This window comes from Gallinula chloropus (genome assembly GCF_964237585.1).
Source record: "Gallinula chloropus genome assembly, chromosome: 4".
NCBI classification, from domain to species: domain Eukaryota; kingdom Metazoa; phylum Chordata; class Aves; order Gruiformes; family Rallidae; genus Gallinula; species Gallinula chloropus.
Genome location: NC_140088.1, coordinates 57,210,874 through 57,230,693, shown reverse-complemented (window position 1 = coordinate 57,230,693; position 19,820 = coordinate 57,210,874). Strand labels below are relative to the sequence as shown.

Here is a 19,820-nt window from a genome sequence, read left to right as displayed (position 1 = left end):
CCGGGCCGGACACGCAGTTGCCGCTGCCGCCATTTTACTGCGGGCGGTGATCGCCTCCTCCCCCCCCCCCCCCCCCCCCCCCGCTTCGAGCCCCCTTGGCACGCGCCGCCGCTGGGCGGCCTCTCCGTGCGTCTCGGCCCCGCCCGCACTGGCGGGAGGGGCGGAGGTGCGAGCCCTCCCTCCGGGGCGGGAAGGAGGCGGGGCGGCGCGCGCGCTCCCGCCCTCCCGGGTTACCGCGGCTGCGCCCCGCCCGCCGCCGTCCCCGCCGCCGCCGCCATGGACAGCGACGAGGAGACGCTGGAAGAGACCGTGGAAGGTACCCGCCTCGGACGGGCCGGCACCGGCGGGAGGGAGGGGGGAGAGGAAGCGACGGCGGCCTCGCGGCGTTGCAGGTGGAAAGCGGCGGAGCGCGGGGGCGCCGGCGGCCCGAGAGGAGCGTCCGGGGCTGGCGGCAGCGCATGACATCAGCGGGCTTATGCAACGGCCGCGTCGCCGGGCCGCCGCCGCGCACGTGGCGGTGTGTGGCCGGTGGCGGGTGGGAAAGGGGGAGGGGGGGGGGCTGCCGGAGCCGAGGGGATGTGGGGCCGGGGCCCGGCGCGCCGGTACCGGGCCGCCGCTTTGGCTGCGGCAGCGCTGCGGGGCCGGCCCGGACGGGGCCGGCTCGGGGCAGCCCCGTGCTGGTGGCGCAGCGCGGCCGCCGCGGTACCGGCCCGAGCGTGAGGCTCCGGCCCTTGAGCCTGGAGGCGGCGTTTGCTCCGCTCCCACCGCGGAAGGAAAATACCCTTCCCCCCGCCAGTCCCAGCCCCGCCGTGTCCCCTGGCAGGCGGTGGCCCTCAGCCCGCGCGTTCCGCCCTGCGCAGCCCGTGCCCTTTGCGGGTGGCACGGCGCTGTGCGCGGGGCACCCGCCGCCTCTCCCGCGGCACCGTACCGGGGGGCCGTTCTGCCCCTTCTTCCTGACGGGCACCGGAGGCCGGTGCAGGCTGGGAGCCGCGTACCCGGGGAAGCCGTGTCCTGTAGCGCGGTGGCAGGGCTTGCGACAGAGGAATCCTTCCTCCCGCGACTCCTTCAGAGGTGGTCGGTGGGTGCATCGGACTGTGCCGGTCCTTGCTCCCCTCCCCGGCAGCCGGAGGCTGCAGCTACGTTAGTGCCGGCGGAAAAGGGAAAAGAAAAGGGCGGCTGGGGCCAAGTACCTGGGCGGCAGAGCTGGAGCCAGCCACCTGAGCTGGGGCGGGAGGGCTGGTCTCGCAGGCAGTGTAATCCCGCCAGCCTTTTGCCAGCGGAGAGCGAACGCTGTAGGAGTTTTAAAACGGAGACGCACGCCTCTGGAAAGCATCGCTGACGGGAGCCTTGGCAGGCAGTGATGCAACTCAACGACATGCTGTCATCCCCTGGGGCGTCTAGGAGTGGGGTACGGCTTTGCCTCCGCAGCTCTTGAGCAAGGCGTGCCAGCTGCTGCCGGCCGGTTCCTTGGTTCCCCAGCTGGAAGGGGCCAGCCGTCCTGGATTTGTATCCAGGAGCTGCCTGGGACAAGATGCCAGTAATTCCCAGCGTGTTGTGGTGGGCTGCTGGTATCTCGCAGCGGGAGGACTAGGCCTCGAAGCACATTTCTCCGCTGAAGGCATCCAGCGCGGCAGCTTAGTTTAACGACAGATGCGAGCTCAGCAGCTGCTGCTAGGATCTGGATTTGTTGTCTGGGTGTGTCGAGCCAAAGAGAAGCTTTGTTGGGTAAAACGTGGTGGTGAGGGGAGTGAGATTCTTCAAACGGTGCACACTACAGATGGGGTGTGCCCTGTGTCCTAATAGACGTGTCTCTTCCCCTTCTCCCTTTCCTCCCTGGCTTCTTAAATCGATGGATTGCAATTGTGTCTTGGGCAGCAGGTTACAGTTTTGATCCTTGTACCGCAGGCGAAGCGTTCTGCCGTATTGTGGATTGGCTTGGTGTTCCTGTGGGCTGAGGAGATGAGGTTTTAAAGCATACCTTATTCAGCAGCGTATGTGAAAACCTGTGTTTTTTTCTGCGAGACACAAAAGCAGGGTGCTGTTTGGGGCAGAACAGGCTGGCTGGCTTTGCATTTACCCAAAGGAAATTAGAAATAGGACAGAAAACAGCACTTGTTGTTGTTGTTGTTGTTGGGTGGTGGTTTATTGTTCTTCCTAAAACATCCGCCCGGCATCTTTGTGGCCAGAATCTTTTATTGATGATGCACACTTTGTGTCTCCCCTTAAGTAATAGCAATGCTGACAGTAAAGGGCTTTTATCAAGGGCTTTTATCTTTCGTGTGTGTACCATCCGTGTTTTCGGTAAGTGGCCCCATCGTGCTGCATTGTTAACTAGCTCGTTAGTGTAATTCCTGTTCTTGAAAAGTTCATGGTCTGCGCTTTAGAGGAGATCCCTTGAAGTACACAAATACGAGGGTTTTTTTTCAATAATTTGAAAGTCTGTTTATAGACATTTTGGGTTTGTTTTCACAAATGGAGGAGAGAGGCAAGAAAGGGAATGCTCTTGTTTTGCTCCCACTGAAATATCGTGGATTTTTTTTCCCCATTGATTTCATCTGGAACAGAATTAGAGCCTGAGGCCTCAGCCATATAGGAAAAGTTGCATCTGTGTAATTAAACTTGACATTGCCCTCCCCCCCGCCCCCTCCCCCCCATTGACTAGGAGAGACTGAATGTTTTGTTGGGGTAGGGGATATATATTTTTTTTTTTTTTTTAAGTGGGGGAAAATCTCTCACATATTAGAAGAATTGGATTCTTTGTACTATGGCTGAGATTAAGACTGTATAGAGGCCATTGGATCCAAGCTGACCATTTAAATCTCTGGGATAGCCTGTACCCTACTGTGCAAAAGTCCTGACGTGTGCATCAGCTTTTGTGTGGGGCTTTGCGAGTTTTGTGTTTGGCTTTTATTTTTTTTAAAAAAATAATGTACTGACACTGTCAGTATTTGTTTTCTAAATGTTTTTCTCCTATCATGAGGCAGTAGCTGCCGCTGCGTTGTTTAGGGTTTGTTAACTTACACCAGTGTACCCTTCCCATGTTGATAAAACCCAAAACCTTTAATTAAAACCATAAATGTCATTGCAGTTGTTTTTGTTCCAAAAGAAGTGTTCACATCAGAAACTTCACCGACCTTTTAGTTTAATTGACATAACTGCTAAAATTTTCCCTTCTACAAAACAGGGTGTCCCAACTGAATGGAAGGGAAAAAAAAAGCCTTTCTTCTTTTTAGATGGAGCAGCACACTGCCCTTTCTTTCTTGAAGGGTTCCTCTTCACAGTTATTAAAAGCCTCTAGCGATGGAGCTTCCCTCCACCCCACTTTTTCACTCACTCCTTACTCTGTTACATCTCTCAGCTTGCACAGTGCTGATTGAAAACAGATAGAAGTTTAAAAAGTTAGTAAAACCAATTTAGGTAGGACTGGGAACTTAATTTAAAGAGGGCAGTCATGTTCTGTGATGTGGCTGAACAGGAAGCAAGGTGGCTTGCTACCCTGAGAGAGCCAGCTCAGGCCCCAGCCACCCAGCTCTGCCATGGTGGTGGGATGTGGGGTCGGCCTTCGAACCAGGAGCAAAATCTCCATGGGAACTTAGTGACTTGCACTGCTTGCAGAGGGTGCTAGGCAAGTGCCAGAGAAACTTTGGGGAGCATGTGTGGGAAGGGTGAAGGAGCGTATCTTGGCTCTTGGATGAGGTCAGACTGTTATTTTCTCCTGTAAACCTTCTTTCTAGGTGCATCTCCACACTTAGTGTAACGAGGGCAGGAGGTGGGTAATGAACTTGCATAGCCTTCTGTGGTTAACTTGAGGAACATTCACTTCGCTATTTTTTTTCCTTCGTCTCTGTCTTGTTTTTCTTTCTAAATTAAATTTTACTTTGAGATAGACAAAAGTTTGGAAATATATCCTGACAAAGTATCCCATGCTGTATGGCATTCTTCTGGTATTAAAGGTTAGGGCAGGTCATATGCCTCGTAGGAGGGGACTACTTAACCAGATGCTGCCCCACATCTTTACCATGCCCTGTCTGTAATGTCCCGGGGGAGCTGTGAAGCATCCCAAGGAAGCAGTAGCTTACAGTGATGTGAGAAGAACACGTGGGTGTGCGTGTGCCCTTTGAGTACCCTTGTCCCTGTAGAACCCCATGGACCTGTTGCAATCAGGGCAAGTGTAGATGGAGTTCTGAAGCCACGTGGATGTTTAGCTTTTCCAGTTCCTGTCTTAATAGCTTGTTTTCTTTCTGAGTATAGGACTCAAGGTTTGGTGATGCTCAAGGGCCTCCGGTGCTGTAATCACTCCCTGTCACATTGGAGTTTGTTTCTGCCTTGCCATGTGTGCTGAGAACCTTTTCGGTTTTGGGCAAATATTGTCAGGGAAGAGGTTGACCCAAAGCTTGTAGATGTGGTTGTGTGTGCTGCCTCTCATCTCTAATAGGCTTTGTATGCCTCACCAAGAGACCTGGGGGATGAGAGGTCAGTTTTCATTTAGAAATTGGAAGAACATAAATACACACTAGCTTTTATCTATTCATGCAAAGCTTAGAGCTGCACAGATGTCTGAATAGGAGCTTGTTGCACCCGCACCTGGTATGTGGCTGTGCTGATAGCAGCCTTGCTGAGGAGCTCCAGCATCTTCATGCTGCAGTTGGAGCAGCGTGCTGCTAACGCAGTGTTTTGGGCTCCAAGTTCACACAGGTGAACTAGGCAATAACAGTTGTTTAAAATGCTCTTCTTCCATTTTCTCTCTGCTTTGAAGAGGCAGATAGAGGTACCGTGAGCCTTATTATGCTTTAACTTAGAGTTGGCCAGTTGTATTCTGCAAAACACAGACCAGTGCAGATGGGGATCCAAGTCTGTGGACCCTCCACTTACCCTGTGTGCCATGGGGAAAACATACAGCTAGGAAAGGGAATGGGATGGGAGGATGTAACATGAATAGAAAGGCACTGGAGAGCAGCACTTGCAATGTGAAATAGCAAGCTGACCAACATGCTGCAAGGGCACAGTATTATAGGTATTATGTGCTTTTATTTCTTTAAATTCCTGTGGATAAAGCTATGAGGGGGCACACCCACATTGTTGTTAGACATGTATTTATCGAAAGAAAACCCAAACCTTTTCTTACTCGGTGGATTGAAGTCTAAAGCTATTCTGTTCTCACCCGGAAATACATGGTTTGGGTAAAGTTATAAAAGTATGAACCTTGTTTCTTTTAGAAACATGACATTTGCTTATTCTTCTCTCTGCAGTCTCATCCCTTTTCTTTTATCCTGACCCTTTTTAGTTTTTATTTTAAGCAAAGTGTGTTACACAAGTACAGACCTCAGATGCACTGAATCTGTGATCACTGTTCCTTGCTGAAGTGCTTTGATGCTGATTATTGTTTTGTACTAGGGAGCTACTGCATTTCAAGCATCTAGTTAATCGGGATCGGTTTCCAGTTTTATGCAGTGTTTAATGTCTTCTTTTGCTCTTTGTGTGGATTTTATTTCAGGTCATCTAGATGATGATGGGTTGCCACATGGATTCTGTACGGTCACCTATTCATCGACAGACAGATTCGAGGGAAACTTTGTGCATGGAGAAAAGAATGGCCGTGGCAAGTTCTTCTTTTTTGATGGAAGGTATATACTATACTGACGCTTCAATTTTGGGGTTTTGGGGGTTTTTTGTTCTATATTCTGTCTTCTGCTTGCAGTGATTATGAACCTAATCCACACTGACTGTATGCTGCTGAGTTTCTGGATAAGCTTTCTCATTAAAAACTGGAGCTGACAAGTTTGCTGCTGTGGTAGCCATACTTTTGGGGACTTGGGGGCTTTGTTGTAGCACGATTCCTGGGGCTGTTCCCTACTGTGAGAATGCAGTGGTGTCAGCTCTTTTAGCACCTTACAGTTAGGAACTAATTAGAGACTGTAAGAACTGGGAGGTGGTCAGAACTATCAGAAACCATGCTGTTGACAACTTGGACTGCAAAGTTCAAGTCTGTAACTGCAGGTGGAATTTTTTTGTTTGTCATACCGCCTTATAAAGAGGCTGCAGCTGGGCTGGGAGCTCCCTGTGCCACACCTCACATGCAGGCATAGGACCTTGACAGAGAGGGTTACCCTCTGCTTGGTCTTGGAAGTTGTTTAGGGGTTAAAAAAATGAGTTAAATATGTGTTTGTTACCAACTCTACCTAATCCTCTGCAAGTTGCTTGTGGCCTGTTTTATTTTCAGAAAAAAAAAAACCCAAGCCCTATAACTTTCCCTCTTTTCACTGGAAATTGTGCCAGTGAAATTATGCATCTGTGCCTATGCATGGGTTTTCTTCTTAGGTCTTCAGTGTGAACACCTTGTCCATGTACCCCCAACTGCAGCATTTCTCTCTGCACTCGCTCAGAACTTCCTCCAAAGGACCAGCAGATGTATAAAATGACACGATTCTTCATGGTTTTGCAGCTGTTGGTGGCACTATGAATAGCAGCCATTAAACTGACAGTCGTGCTGGGTCTACTCTCCTCCTGCTCAGAGAACTTCTGAGCAGGAGCAGAGGTATTGTTTCGTCTCAGTGAGTCAGCTCCTTGTCTGTACTTGCATTTGTAGTTGCTTCATACTGGGGACCGTGGGGTTTTTTTTCATGAGAAAGATAATATATTTATTCAGTTATGCAGAAACAGATCAGGCCTCCAAGCTTGGATGAAGAAAAATCCACACTGTTGTTGGTAATGGACTTAATAAATCTTGTGTGAGTAACTGAAAATCAGTACTGCCCAGCAGCTGACCTTGCCAAAATAGCCTTTTTTTTTTTTCCTAGCTGGCAGACAGCGTCTCTATGGACACATGTACATAATGCTTCTGTACTTGTTGATGATCTCAGCAGAGCAGTTGCCCATTGTACACTGACCCACTCTTTTGTTTGTAGGGCTTCTCCTCCTATAAATCCAGGGTACAAGCAGTGTTCTATGGGGAAAGCTCAGATAGCTGTTGAGCCTTTTCTGTACTGCTTTGGTGTTGCCAACTTTTCTTTCCTTACTATTTTTTTTAAATTTTCATAACTCTTAAAAAAAAAAATCAACCAAAAAACAGTTGGCTACTGTGTGACTCCAGGAGAATGAAAACACAAAACCAGCTGTAGTGTGATTTTTGGAAAATGGAATATTTCCAGAAACTTCCCTAAGCTTATTTTAATTTATCTAAAGCAGCCTTCACCAAGCAGTGACTAGTTGCTAAAGATGTTGCAATTTACATAGCAGGGCTCAGGTAGCAGGAGTAAGTTGCTCTCTGGAGTGGATGGTTCAGGTGTCAGGACCTGCGGCAGGAAGAATGACCTGGCATAAAACAGTACTATGCCATGAATAAGGCCGAGTGTTTAAGGAGAAACAAATCCCCACAATGTCTCAAAACACCTCTTCTCTTACACCATGGCATGCTCCAGTGTCCTAAGTTAGCTGTTTTCAGCATTCCTGGTTCTGTTTCCCTTGCAGGCTGCTGGTAAAGGCTGGCAGCTGAACTGCTGTGGGTCTGTTGTTTGAGAATAACTGAGTCCTATCACAAAGGACTGGCAGCAATGTAAGCACTCTCATTTTCTGAGTGTTGGGAAATAGGGTTGGCTGCCTTGTTTGCCTCCGTGAAAACTTTTCCCTTTATAGGAGTAGCTGCCCCTTCCTGTTAATTATTTTAGGGAGTGGAAACCTGGAATGAAAACCAGTTGTTTTTTTTCCTCCCCTTGAAAATTGCAACAAACCCCAGCGTACTCTTCTAGAGAGGTTTCACCTCTGGCATGCTCCCTGGTTTGGATCACGTACTTGAGCTTCCGTGGGTGCTGACACTTGCCCGAGCACACTTTGCAAACTCTTTGCACAGTAACTATGAGCATGAGAGCCATATTTGGCACTGAGCTGCAGCTGCTCTTCTCCCTTAACTAGAAAATCTCGTAAACTGCTGTCTCCCAGAATGCAGCAGAGAATGGGATTATTTTTAAGAAAAATTTTTCAGTGTTCCCATATAGAGGGAAAGATCAGGGAGTAAGGGATGAATCTCTAGGTAGTGGGTACCCTAAATCCCCTCCAGGCAGTACATCTGGTAAGTCTTGACAAGTAAAACTTTATCCCCACTGCAATAATCCGAGAAACAAACAGGAAGAACAGGGGCTGGCTCAGAGTTTGTATTAACAAGGTTTTAGTTTATGCAAGACACAGGAGATGTTTATTCCTCTTTGTGCTGACCTGCTTTTGGTTGCAAGTAATGTGACTGGCTGCAGACACCATGCTTTGAGAGCTGAAAAAAATAATACAAGGGGGAAAAGTACAACTCCAAAACCCTTCAGAATTATAGAAGTTTTAGGGAACTTTTCAGGCAAGGTGGAAAGACATGGAATTCTTTCTTTAGGTACCTTTCTGTTGATTGCCTTAGATGATACGACAGTAGAAAGCGATGGATCTTTAGATGTTGCCTGGGGCTTAATACAAAGAAGGAAAACCTAGGAATTTGAGTTACAGTAAAAGAAAAGTTGTTAACTTCAACTAATACCATTAAGTATAACAAGATGGCTTTTTCTGGTCTGTTTCGTTACATAAACTTGGGCTGGCTGCTTCTTTTAAAGAGTAATCCAACTTGTGAACCCTGTGTGGTGCCAGCCACAATGAAATTCAAATCTGATGATCTGTGATAAACTAGAGGAGAAGGTGGCATCATTTGTAGTCAGAGGAGTGCACAGATTTCTGGTGGATCCCTCATCTGCTCTGCTCCTTCCCTATGCTGTGGTATTGTAGCTGGCTGTGCGGCTCTGTAGCAACATGGAACAAAAAATTAATCCAACTGGAAAGTAAAACAGTTTTCTCTGCCCCTTCCTGCTCTGCAGCTGGTTTGTGTTGAGGCTGTGTGAGCATTGCTGGGGGATAATGCAGGGTGTGAGGAAGGGAGCTGTGTGAAGTCACAGCTGAAGTCTTTTTTGTTGGGTGGTAGGTGTTTTCTGTAAATAGAATGTCTGTCTGTCATGGGTAATGTACCTTCTTTTACTGGAGTGTCTTTTCCTGTGGAAACCTCAACCAGCTTGCCAATGAAGCCTAAGAAAACAAAAAGTTAATTCTGTGAAAACACTCCTTCCACAGCTTTTGAAAGTCTGCTCTGTAAAGTTTTGTGAAACATGTAGAGTGATGTGCTCCCAGATGCTGTTTGGGCTTATACCTCAGATGTCTGCATCAGAGAATTTTCAGCAAAAGTATGCATGCAGCAGCCTGCTGCTAGCTTTAAGTGCTGGTAAGCAGTGTGTTTTTCCTCACGCTAGTTCTAGCCTGGGAAAAGAATAACTGAGTAGATCCTCTTTTACAGCCATGGGCGCTTTCGTTCCTCGTGCTTTCAGCAGCCTTTTCTAAGGAAGGAAGCAAAGTAGATTGCAAGGTAACCCCTGTTCTGAAGGGGTTGCAAGATGAAACTGAAGCAAAATGTGTCTTTGTTCCACTCCAAGTGCAGTGCTCATTCTGTCTGACAGGCTGCATTCCATTTTAACAGAAATACATGAAAAATGACAGTGCTTTTAGCAAATCCCAGGCCCGTTGCTGCTAAGTGTATCTATCCCTAGGGAGCAACCCCTGCACTGGTAGCAGGTTGTGGTTCGTGCCCTTCTGCAGCCCACCTGCTTGGCAGTTCAGTTTCATCTTGCCAGAGGTACATCAGTAAAGATCCAAGCATAAGAGGTAGAAAATCCCTAACGCTGAGAGTACCTCTCTTGAGCAATCATTTCTTCTTTGACCACGAGCATCCGCTGGCTGCTGTAACTTGCTACCTCAGCCTATAAAAATCCCAAAATAATAATTCCGTGCCCATGCAGCGTGCCCTGGTGGAAGGATAGCGTAAGGTGTTCTCTGCATTTGATGCTCCATAGAGAAAAGGTTTTGTTCTTCATCATGGGTTTCTGGAGAAGTCAGGTTTACCTTCCTACTCCCCTTCATTTTGTCCCCCTCAGATTTGGTTGAAGTTAGCAGGCACATCTTGAGTTTCAGACGTGGGGGACAGCAATGGGTGTAGCTCTGCCCTGCAACAGCCTGGCCATGTGCAGAGAGAGGCCACTGAGTGAATGAAGAAAAGCTGTGGCAGCTGCAGTGGTGGTATGCACTTTGGGGAGGGTTGTAGCCATAGCAAACTGGGTGTCACCAGCTACCTCCTCCTAGGGACCTGGCATTCTCAAGCTATTCCCCTCAGCCTGTGTACCAGTAATGTATGGAGTGATGAGCAGAGGAGCAGGGATGTGCTGTGCCTCATGTTGAAGCTTTGGGCACACCTTCTAGAGTCTTTAACTGCTGTTTTCTTTCTCTCTTTGCTAGCACCTTGGAAGGGTACTATGTTGATGATGCCCTGCAAGGCCAGGGAATCTACACTTATGAGGATGGAGTGGTCCTTCATGGCACGTATGTGGATGGAGAGCTAAATGGACCAGCCCAGGAGTATGACAGTGATGGGCGGCTGATATTCAAAGGGCAGTATAAAGACAACATTCGACATGGAGTTTGTTGGATTTATTACCCGGTAAGCCTGACACCTTGCTCTATTGCAGAACAGTACCATTAGGTATGTGTCTCTGCTTCCCAGCTGAAACAAACATGCACCATGACCCAGCTGTCCAGAAGTCAACACACACAAATATGGGTGGAAGTTCTGTGCATACTGATTTTTGGGTAAGCCAACATTTTCAGTATCAAATGCTTGCCTAGTAGACAGGATTCAGCAAGGCTGCAAGATACCTCCACTATTTTCCTCATCCAGGGAACTCGGCCCACTGGAAGCACATTTATTTATGCATATCTCCTCAGGAAGGCTGGGCTGATGATTTTAGCACTTTGTAGTGCTGACAGTAGGTAAGGAGCGTGGAAGCCATGCATGCTATTGCAACCTGCTGCTATTATTTAACTTCAGGGGGAGACTTTATCCACTTCTGCAGGGTATGTTGTGAAGTCTGGCTTTTCCCAACAAACTGGATATTTAGGAAGCTTCAAATTTTTAATCTTTACCTTATGCTGAGGAGGGGGAAACACCTACGTGTCAAACACCTTGTGATCAAAGCCCGATTTGATTCTGTGCTGCATATTTTATTTACTGGTTTTCACTACTGCCATTAAGCAAGTGTTAGAATCAAAGAATGCTTGGTGTGTGCTGCCAAACAAGTAGCAACTTTTTAGTAGTAGCGTATAAAATACACACAGCTGACCCTTCAGGTCATATGTCTCTTGTTTAATCTTCCAGCTGACAGTGTTGCTGTACCTTCTGGAAATGTGAATATATACAAGTTGTTTACAATTTTTGCCTTCCCAAACTAAAGAATGCAGAGTGTTTAAGGGAAAAAAAAAAACCCCCAACCCAAAACAGTCACCACCTTTGCCATGAAAGCAATTATTTATGCATGGCTCTGTGCATGATGCTACGTGCACAAATTTTTACCCAGACTTAAGGTTCAGTGTTCCTGACTATGATATGTTTAAGCTCGCTCATCCTTGGAGTTGAACAGAATGGTGCTACACTGAATTAGAGTCTGTGTGTGGCTGTGTTGATCTAAACAGGCCTGTTTCCACATCACACCTGCAGTTTTTGCTCCAGGGCATTATTTGAAGATGTTTACTTACCCTTTTAGAAATAAACACCTGATGTCATTAGGCCTGTGTTAATTTGAGCATCTCATTCTGCAACTCCATAAATAGACCTAGCCAGAATTGTAAGCAAAAATCCCAGGTGGCAAAGCTGGGGCTAAAATGTATAAAGCTTTGAGAGGAAAAGCCTTGCTCCTGGTAGCTTTCAGCAAACAGTTGTTCTCATCGAGTACCACTTGACATCATGGAGGGTGCTGGTGACAGAAACTCTCTGGGTGTCCAGCAGGTCTTTTCCTTTTGCGTTTTTTGGTGTTTTTTATGTTAGGCTCAAGTCTTTGATATATCATGAATTAGCAGTGAGCAAGGCAGTGATTTGATTTTTTTCTTTCCTCCAGCACAGTATCATACTAAGAAAATTCAGCCAAAGTTTCTGTGTGGCTTTTGACCTCGGTTCACAGACTGTTCACATAAATATTCTGTCAATTGAAGCTCAGTACTGGTATCATATGGAAGGGAAGACCTTGGGTTTTGCCTCTTTCAAACAACATAGAAAACCCATTAATTTCTTTTGTCAGTTTTATGCTGACTAGAATGACTTCACCCAGTTTCTTCATGTCTCAATTTATCACTCATTTTCATCATCTCACATCTGAACTTACTGTAACTTAGGTTGCTGCTTTGAACAGTTGGGGAAAATCCTTTTCATTTACTGAAGACTGTGAAGTACAGCTAACTGCTCTGCCTTTTCTTTCTTGCCTGTGCTTTCAGGATGGAGGCAGCCTTGTGGGAGAAGTGAACGAAGAAGGGGAGATGACCGGAGAGAAAATAGCCTATGTGTACCCTGATGGGAAGACTGCATATTCTGGAAGGTTCATAGATGGAGAAATGATAGAAGCAAAACTGGCGACTCTGACGTCTGTAGAGGATGGGAAACCGCAGTTTGAAGTAGTACCAGGCAGTAAGTTCAGCACCTCTCCCAGAAACTTGTGTTCAGGCTACCAGCTCTTCACTGCACGCAGCTTGGCTTGTGTGACGTTCCCTGTTAGAGACTCTGAAGGCAGGCTGCGATGCGGTAATACACCTGTTAGTTACAAGCCCTTTTTTGAAGTTAGAGTTGCACAGGGAAGCACGTAGACTGATTCCTTTGCTCTGGGAGCAAACAGGAAGTAACCCATGCGGTGGTGCTACTGAACTGCATTTTGGGACCCTGCTCTCCTCTGCCTGTGGGCACAGTCCTGCTCATCATACACACCATTGCCACCTGTGCCAGCATGAAAACCTGTTTAGCCACATTAACGTTGGCACAGTTACAGGCTGTGTATTGCTAGCCAGATAACTAAAAGGGGAGAGGGATGCTCTGGTTGGGTTGTAGCTCTGTCAGCTGGGTTTCTGCAAATGAACATTAGCACTGTGAATATTCTGGGGTCTGCATTGAGGGGCTGAAAGGACACAGGGATTGGAGATAGTGAGCTAGATTCAGTTGTGTAACTCACTGATTCACCAGCACCCTTCAGTCTCTTTGATGGAAAGTGGTTATGAAATGGTGGGGGTTGGGGGGAGCTTCAAACCTTGTAGCCAGTGCTCCTTCTCCAGGGCAGGATGACTTGCCAGTGGGTTTGTTGCTCTGAGGTGTATGCAATGTTTGGCAGGTGAGTGGGGGGCCACGAGTAAGAAACAGGGACTATGCTAACACATTTGCTGTTTCGCCAGCAACAATTGTCTTGCTTGATAAGAAACAGGAACATAAAGCTCAGTGAAACAGTGTCTAGAAGCAAATGCACACAGCTTTTAAGTTTCTTAAAGCTCTGCTAGCAAATAAAAATTTAACTTAAAAGATGGGCTCTGAGAGGGTACAGTTGTGCTTTGTAAATAGGATTGGATTGCACTCTGGAGGAAGCTGCCTTCTGCCAGAGCAGATCTTGGGCACCAGGGACAATGGCCTTTTGTCAAGCTTTGTAATACTGTGTTTGGGGTTGTTTTGCTGGTTTGTTTTTTTTTTTTTTCTGTGTCATTTCTACTGGAATCTTAACCTTGTAGTTGATTGTAGAGGGATGTAAGGCTGTAACTGGAGTTGTACCACTGAGTTGCTTAATAAAGGCAGGACATAAATGAATATAGCAAGTGTACTTTGTGATTACTGCACATTATTTTCTGACTGAAATCTCTTCAGGATTTGGTCTAGAAAAAATAGCCCAAGATTTTTTTTATATATAATTAAAATGTTATTGAATATACACTTGAAAATTTTGCTTTACTACTTAATTTTAATGAGAAACTGTGGAAGAGTCAGTTTTGAAAGACTCTTCCAGTCCTTTCTTAAAAGTTCATAGTTTGAAGAACATATATATATTAGAACCTTTTTTTGATAATACTGCTACTGTGGTATGTTGAGGGGAAAAAAATAAGAAACAGTATCCCATTGAAGACCTTTTACAGGTGGTGTTCTGTTTGATTCCTTTTTTTGGAAGCATAATGTTTGTTTCTTGCAGTCATTAACTTAAGCAAGACATTCAGATGTTAATTTTTAAGGATTGCATGCTTCTGGTACTCCCAGTTAGTTTATTTCCTTTCTTGATTTCTGTTCTTTAGGCCCAGCATACAGTTTTGACAAGTCTACTTCATCCTGCATTTCTACAAATGCACTTCTTCCTGACCCTTATGAGTCAGAGAGGTAGGCTATTTTTCTTCTCACTTCTTTTAAAGTTGTCCATAATTCTTTGCTGTTACGTATTTAGAGCCTAATTTTGCAAACCTTTTCTCATTTAATCTCAAAAAACGTTGGTGAAATGGAACCCATTACTGCACATCAGTCAGCATTTGACTTGCTTGTCTTTCTTTCTGATTCGCACAGTAAAATTGTGCACTGGTGGATAGAACACAGCAATACTCTTTAAGAGATTAAACTAGGCTAATCTCCTCCTTGACTGCTCCACAATTACACTTTTTACCTACGCTTTTAAGAGGCCTTCCTCTGTAGACATCTTGAGTGTAGTCCTTTTGTGATACTCTGAAATAGCTAATAGTAAAATGTAGGCATCGAATGCTTCACCATGAAAACTTCCTCAGTGAAGTAATAATCTGTGCATGTACCATAGGGTACCTCTGGGATTCTGGGAACACCCTCAATAACACACCAGGAGTATGTTAAGAGGAGTAATAGTAGATTGGCACTTTAAAAAACTAATAAAGTCAGCACCCACCTCTCACCAAACTTACATTTGGCTAAAATAGGGAAGATGTATGGAGGAGAGGAAGGAGAAGGATTTGCATTTGGAAGTTTTGAATTATTATTGGTATTAGTATTCTTAGATTTGTTACTATATTAAAACGTCCTCTTTTCCTGGCAGGGTGTACGTTGATGTCTCTCTCATCTCCAGTGCTGGAGAAGGATTATTTTCCAAAGTAGCAGCAGAAGCCAGTACAGTTATGTCCTTTTACAACGGAGTGCGAATTACACACCAGGAGGTAAAGGAGAGAAAACCGTCAGTTTGAATTTTCATTGCTCCTTCTGGAATCTTCTTATAGCAGGGTTTTATACCCACCCCCTTCCCACACTTATGGTTTAAAACGATGGAGTTTAATTGAAAGAAAGTGTATGTTGACCCATATATATGTTTAAAAAGTGGTGGAACAGCTTTAGCTACGTATATTTGAATGTTTGCTTTCAAACTGCTGGTAAAGCTGACCCCTACACACTCTGGGTTTTTGCCTTGCAAACCAGGTAGACAGCAGAGACTGGGCACTGAATGGAAATACAATATCCCTGGATGACGAAACAGTCATAGACGTGCCAGAGCCCTACAACCATGCCGCCAAGTACTGTGCTTCGCTGGGGCATAAGGCCAACCATTCGTTCACTCCTAACTGCATCTATGACCCGTAAGTACAGTCACGTGTTTTGGAGCTTAAGATGTATCTCAAAGGGTGTTTTTGGGCAGCTGCATGATGAACACCCGTGGGGCTGGGAGTCATGCGTCCCTCACTTGGGACAAGTTGGAATCTGTCTGGCATTGCAGGAGCTGCTTGTATCTTGGGACTTACACTGTGGAGTATCTTCAAGTTTCGTGACTGTGTTAATCATGGACTTTAGGAGCTGTCTCTTGATTCTAAAATGCATCAGTGCAGCTCTCTAAATCCTAGCTTGACTAGAACTGCACTGTCCTGAACAACAGGTGCTTGACTGGCACCATCAAGTGAGCTGTCATTCCCAAAGCTCAAGGAGAAAAAAGCATCTTGCTGCTTTGCAGTTGGTGCAGAGCACTAGGAAGCTTTTGTTGCATATGAAGGGTATAAATATTTTTGTACCAATGTGTAAATGAACAGACCTGTGGAGATAGCTATGTAGAAAATAGTTTTCCTTTATTAAATAAGTCAGTTCACTTGACTCTGAGGCCCTGGGAGAGAACGTGCAGGTTATGGTTGTTGTTTGGTAGGTAACCTGGACTGAGGAAATCACTATGAATGGTTTTCCATGCTCTCCAGTCTCTCATAGTCTGTACTGTTTTCCTGTCCTGCACGTGTTTACCTCTGCGAGCCCAAGACAGGTGGCAGTGATTAACTTTGTTTTGTTGATTACAAACAAGCAATGTTGTAGGACTGTAGAAAAAAATTGAAGTAATAGAGCTACACAAACCTGTCTAAGTGTATTGATGCTTTTGCCCTTAGTCTTAATGAAGACTTAAGTAATGACTCAAAGCAGCCTACTCCTCTGATGTCAGATTATGTGATACTACTCTGAGCTGTGAGTTACTCCTGGAACTATAAAAGGGGCTAGCACAGTCTGCGGACTGAGCTAAGCCCAGCAGAGGTGTTTATTCTTTGTCTAGGTTTGTTCATCCTCGTTTTGGGCCTATCAAGTGTATCCGTACCATCAGGGCTGTGGAGAAGGATGAAGAACTCACAGTGGCTTACGGATATGATCACAACCCTGTTGGACAAAACGGGCCAGAAGCACCGGAGTGGTACCAGCTGGAACTGAAAGCTTTCCAGGCTGCCCAGCAAAAGTGAAACGGGAGCTCCTTCTCCGTTCAGCAAACTGAAATAGAAACTTGGATCTATGCACTACCTTTATACTGAAAACTGGACAACCAGGGATTGGTCATGCTGTTGCATCATAACTTTGCATTCTGTGTTAAGAGATAAGTTTCTTGCATACTAACTAGGTTTGACTGTGTTACTCATAGCAGATTTAAAATTAGCTAGTGTTGCACCAGTCTTATCTGGAGAAATTATTTAATATTCTATACAAGACGTGATATTCTTTGGTAGCTTCTGCTTTTGCACCATATGCAAAGATGCCAAAAGACTAGACAGGAAACTAAAATGGGTATATCGTTCACTTTTAGTCGGCAGACTTAGTGTTGCTCTCTATCTGCCTAGGCATTATTGTGCAACTGCATTTTGCATATATGCCACTTGTGATGATAACAGTAATATTTTGATATTCTCTACTAGTAGCATAATTTTGCCTTTTTAAACCTTTGATCTGAATCTTGCAATAGAGCAGTTTATTTATTAGCATATAGGAGGCTGGGTTTTAACTCCCCTTTCCTCTTGTCTGAACATTGTTCTTTCTACAGATCCTCTTGCAGGAGAAAATCCTTTCTAACTAGTAGAAAGGCTTTGTGTGTGTACGTGAGAGTGCTGTGTGTCGGTCTCTGTGGCTCTCTAAATAGTATAGCAACATGTCCAAACCTAATATTTATCTAGCCTTTCAGGCTGGCTTATTTTATTTAAGTTACGATTGACACGCAAATGAAGCTGTTCTTTGCATGAAGAATTTTTTTCTGAAAGGAGAAAACGGATTCACTTTGGAAGGGCTTTCAGAAGTACATGTTCTGGAAGGCAGGCGCGTGATGACGTGCGGTCGTCTCCGCGGGCCGGTTTGCGTATTTCACCCGTCAGAGCGGCCGGTTGGCGCCGCAGAAATTCCAGCGGCGGGATGCTCGCGTCTCGCATGAATTCTCTTCGGAGGTGGAGGTATTTGAGGGCAGGCTGCAGTACTTGATTAAGGAGAGCCGTATCTTTTTGTACGTGTTCAGTTGACAAAGAATATAGCCTTGTAGCTGTCTTTTAGTAGTACTGGTTTAAGACGCAGTCAATGAATAGAGTATGAAATATCAAAATAAGATGCTATTTTTTAAGAAAAAAAAGATATGAAAAGATTGTTTTTGAAAGACAAACAATGAATGTAAAAGCATCACTCACTGCTCATATTTAGAAACAGCAGTCAATCCATAGCTTTGTTTCAGCCAACAGTCTGGGTTTATGAACATTCATCTGCAGGGCTGTGTTCTGGGGTTTTTCAGGGGTAGGGAAATGGTTGTGCATTTTTTTCAGATACTGTACTGGTCTTGCCTAATGCTGTGTAAGAGAGATATACTGTATCATCTCAGTCTGGATACTGGAGCCTTTCTGGGACTCTGATGCTCTCTTTTGGGTTTAGCAGCTTAGGAAAAACTCAAATGCATTTGCATCACTTTTTTAAAATGTTTGCAGTTTAAAAGAAAAAAAAAGAAAAGTTTGTATATATGTAACATAAATGATCTGGAAATCAGACCTACCTTTCTATTGCAACACGTTTTGGTTGGTTGCTTGAATGGTTGGAGGCATCCGGATGTCTGGGGAGCTAGACGTGGGGAGTGTGTTGAGTTGGTACCTGCACGTGGAAGCATGAGGTTGCTGTTCTGTGCAGTCTGAGAATCCTTGTGTCAGTACCCATACAAAGTTAGGAATTAGTCACAAGAACCTCTCTAACTTGGGTCTCTGTTTAGTCCCTGTGACTAATTGCAATCCTTTTCTAGCACCTCACCATTTCAGCTTGCACAAAAGCTACTCTGCATGTGCTGGGGGGGGACAGTGAGTGGGCTCAGGGGTTTTTGACACTCTTCTAGCAGTGATCTAAATGTGAGCTTTGACACCACCCATCTCTTCATGCTGGAGACTCGGACCACAGCTCTGCTGCTTGTCCGAGGCAGGTGGCCAGCAGAGGTGACAGCTCAGGGACTCAGCTGAGTGTGCAGAGACAGAACTGAGCCTGGTGGGTGAGGGAGAAGTGTTGAAGGCCAGTTGGCAGCGCAGCTTCAGCAAGTGAACCTCAAAAAGAAAAGTGCATGTCTTGATCTTGCCCTGCCTGCCCACAGGTCGTTGCTGTAGACCATTGCTGTTTCATCCAGTTGCAGGAAGACGTGCAGCTCTGGTGGGAAGCTCTTGCCTGCATCTTGTGGGTTATTCTGCCGGGACCATGAAGTTTGCAAAGTCAAGGCTTGTCTTTAAGTCCAAGGAAAAGGAGGATAGGTGACTTCAGAACCCTGCTGTGAATGGATGGTAACTCCTTCCACAGTCTTGATACCCTGCTTTGAACTCCTTGCCTCTTTGTGCTTGCTAGAGAATCGTGCTAAAAACATTCTGATTCTCTAGAGCTCCTTCGGCTTTGCTCCTGATCACTCTCCAGTTCTTCTGCTATCTCCTCTTCATGTGGAGTCGCTTATGTTTTAATAGGCTTGTCAGTCTTTGTATACCTGATTTTTCAGATAAATACAAGACAGGTGCTCTTTGCACATCAGGTTTTATGGTGGCATCCTAAAATAGGGGAACTTAGAAAAAAAATACCCTCTGTGTGTTCTCAAAAGCCATTAATGTGGTGACAGTCAAGCAGATTCTCTTGCTTTTGTGTGTTCCTGTAGCCTGGTAGTATGCCACAACTGTGGCTGTTGTCTCTGTTAGCTCTACTGTCCTTTTCCTCTCTGCTCTGTTAAAATCTATTGGTCCTCCTATAGATCCCTTCTTCAGTGACCAACTTCCTATAAAAGTTGTGATTGTAAAGCTGCTTTGGCTTGATTCAGGACCAAGCCTTTTAATTCTTCTTTGTTTTCTTTTTCTTTGCTGTCTGTTAGAGCGGAGATCATTGGGATAGATTTTACCACTGGGCAGCGAAAGGGCTCAGTGTGTCCTTCAGAGGCTTTTGAGAGGTGTGCGTTGGCAACCACAGGTTCAAACACAGGTTTAGTTACAGAACTCCAAATAATGCCTTAACTTGGTCAACGTATTGCAGCTCAGCTTCTGGGGCTCACTAGGTAGCGAGACTAGCTTAGCAAAAAGATTCATCAGCAGTAACACAGGACCCACACCACACCCCGGTTGTAATTTGGAGCAGAGGAAGCAGGAGGCACTCTGCACAGCAGTCTGCTCCAGCCTGTGGAACGCAGCTGACTGCTGGTGAATATGCAATAAGTAAAGAAGCTCTGCTTCCCAGAGTC

The 19,820-nt window shown here is 45.7% G+C and overlaps 1 protein-coding gene across 2 annotated transcripts; it reads left to right on the top strand.

The window, feature by feature from the left end:
• Positions 1 to 261: 261 nt before the first annotated feature.
• On the top strand, positions 262 to 16,569 carry SETD7 (SET domain containing 7, histone lysine methyltransferase; the record flags this gene model as incomplete). Of its 2 annotated transcripts, none has more annotated exons than XM_084262972.1 (8): positions 262 to 316; positions 5,495 to 5,624; positions 10,306 to 10,507; positions 12,331 to 12,520; positions 14,152 to 14,233; positions 14,910 to 15,027; positions 15,284 to 15,441; positions 16,389 to 16,569. In XM_084262972.1, exons 1-8 carry the CDS (start codon positions 277 to 279, stop codon positions 16,567 to 16,569), a joined length of 1,101 nt encoding a protein of 366 aa, XP_084119098.1. In that variant the 5' UTR covers positions 262 to 276. The 2 variants fall into 2 exon arrangements, with proteins under 2 accessions (XP_084119098.1, XP_084119099.1); XM_084262973.1 differs by having other exon boundaries at positions 14,910 to 15,042.
• Between the last annotated feature and the right edge of the window lie 3,251 nt (positions 16,570 to 19,820).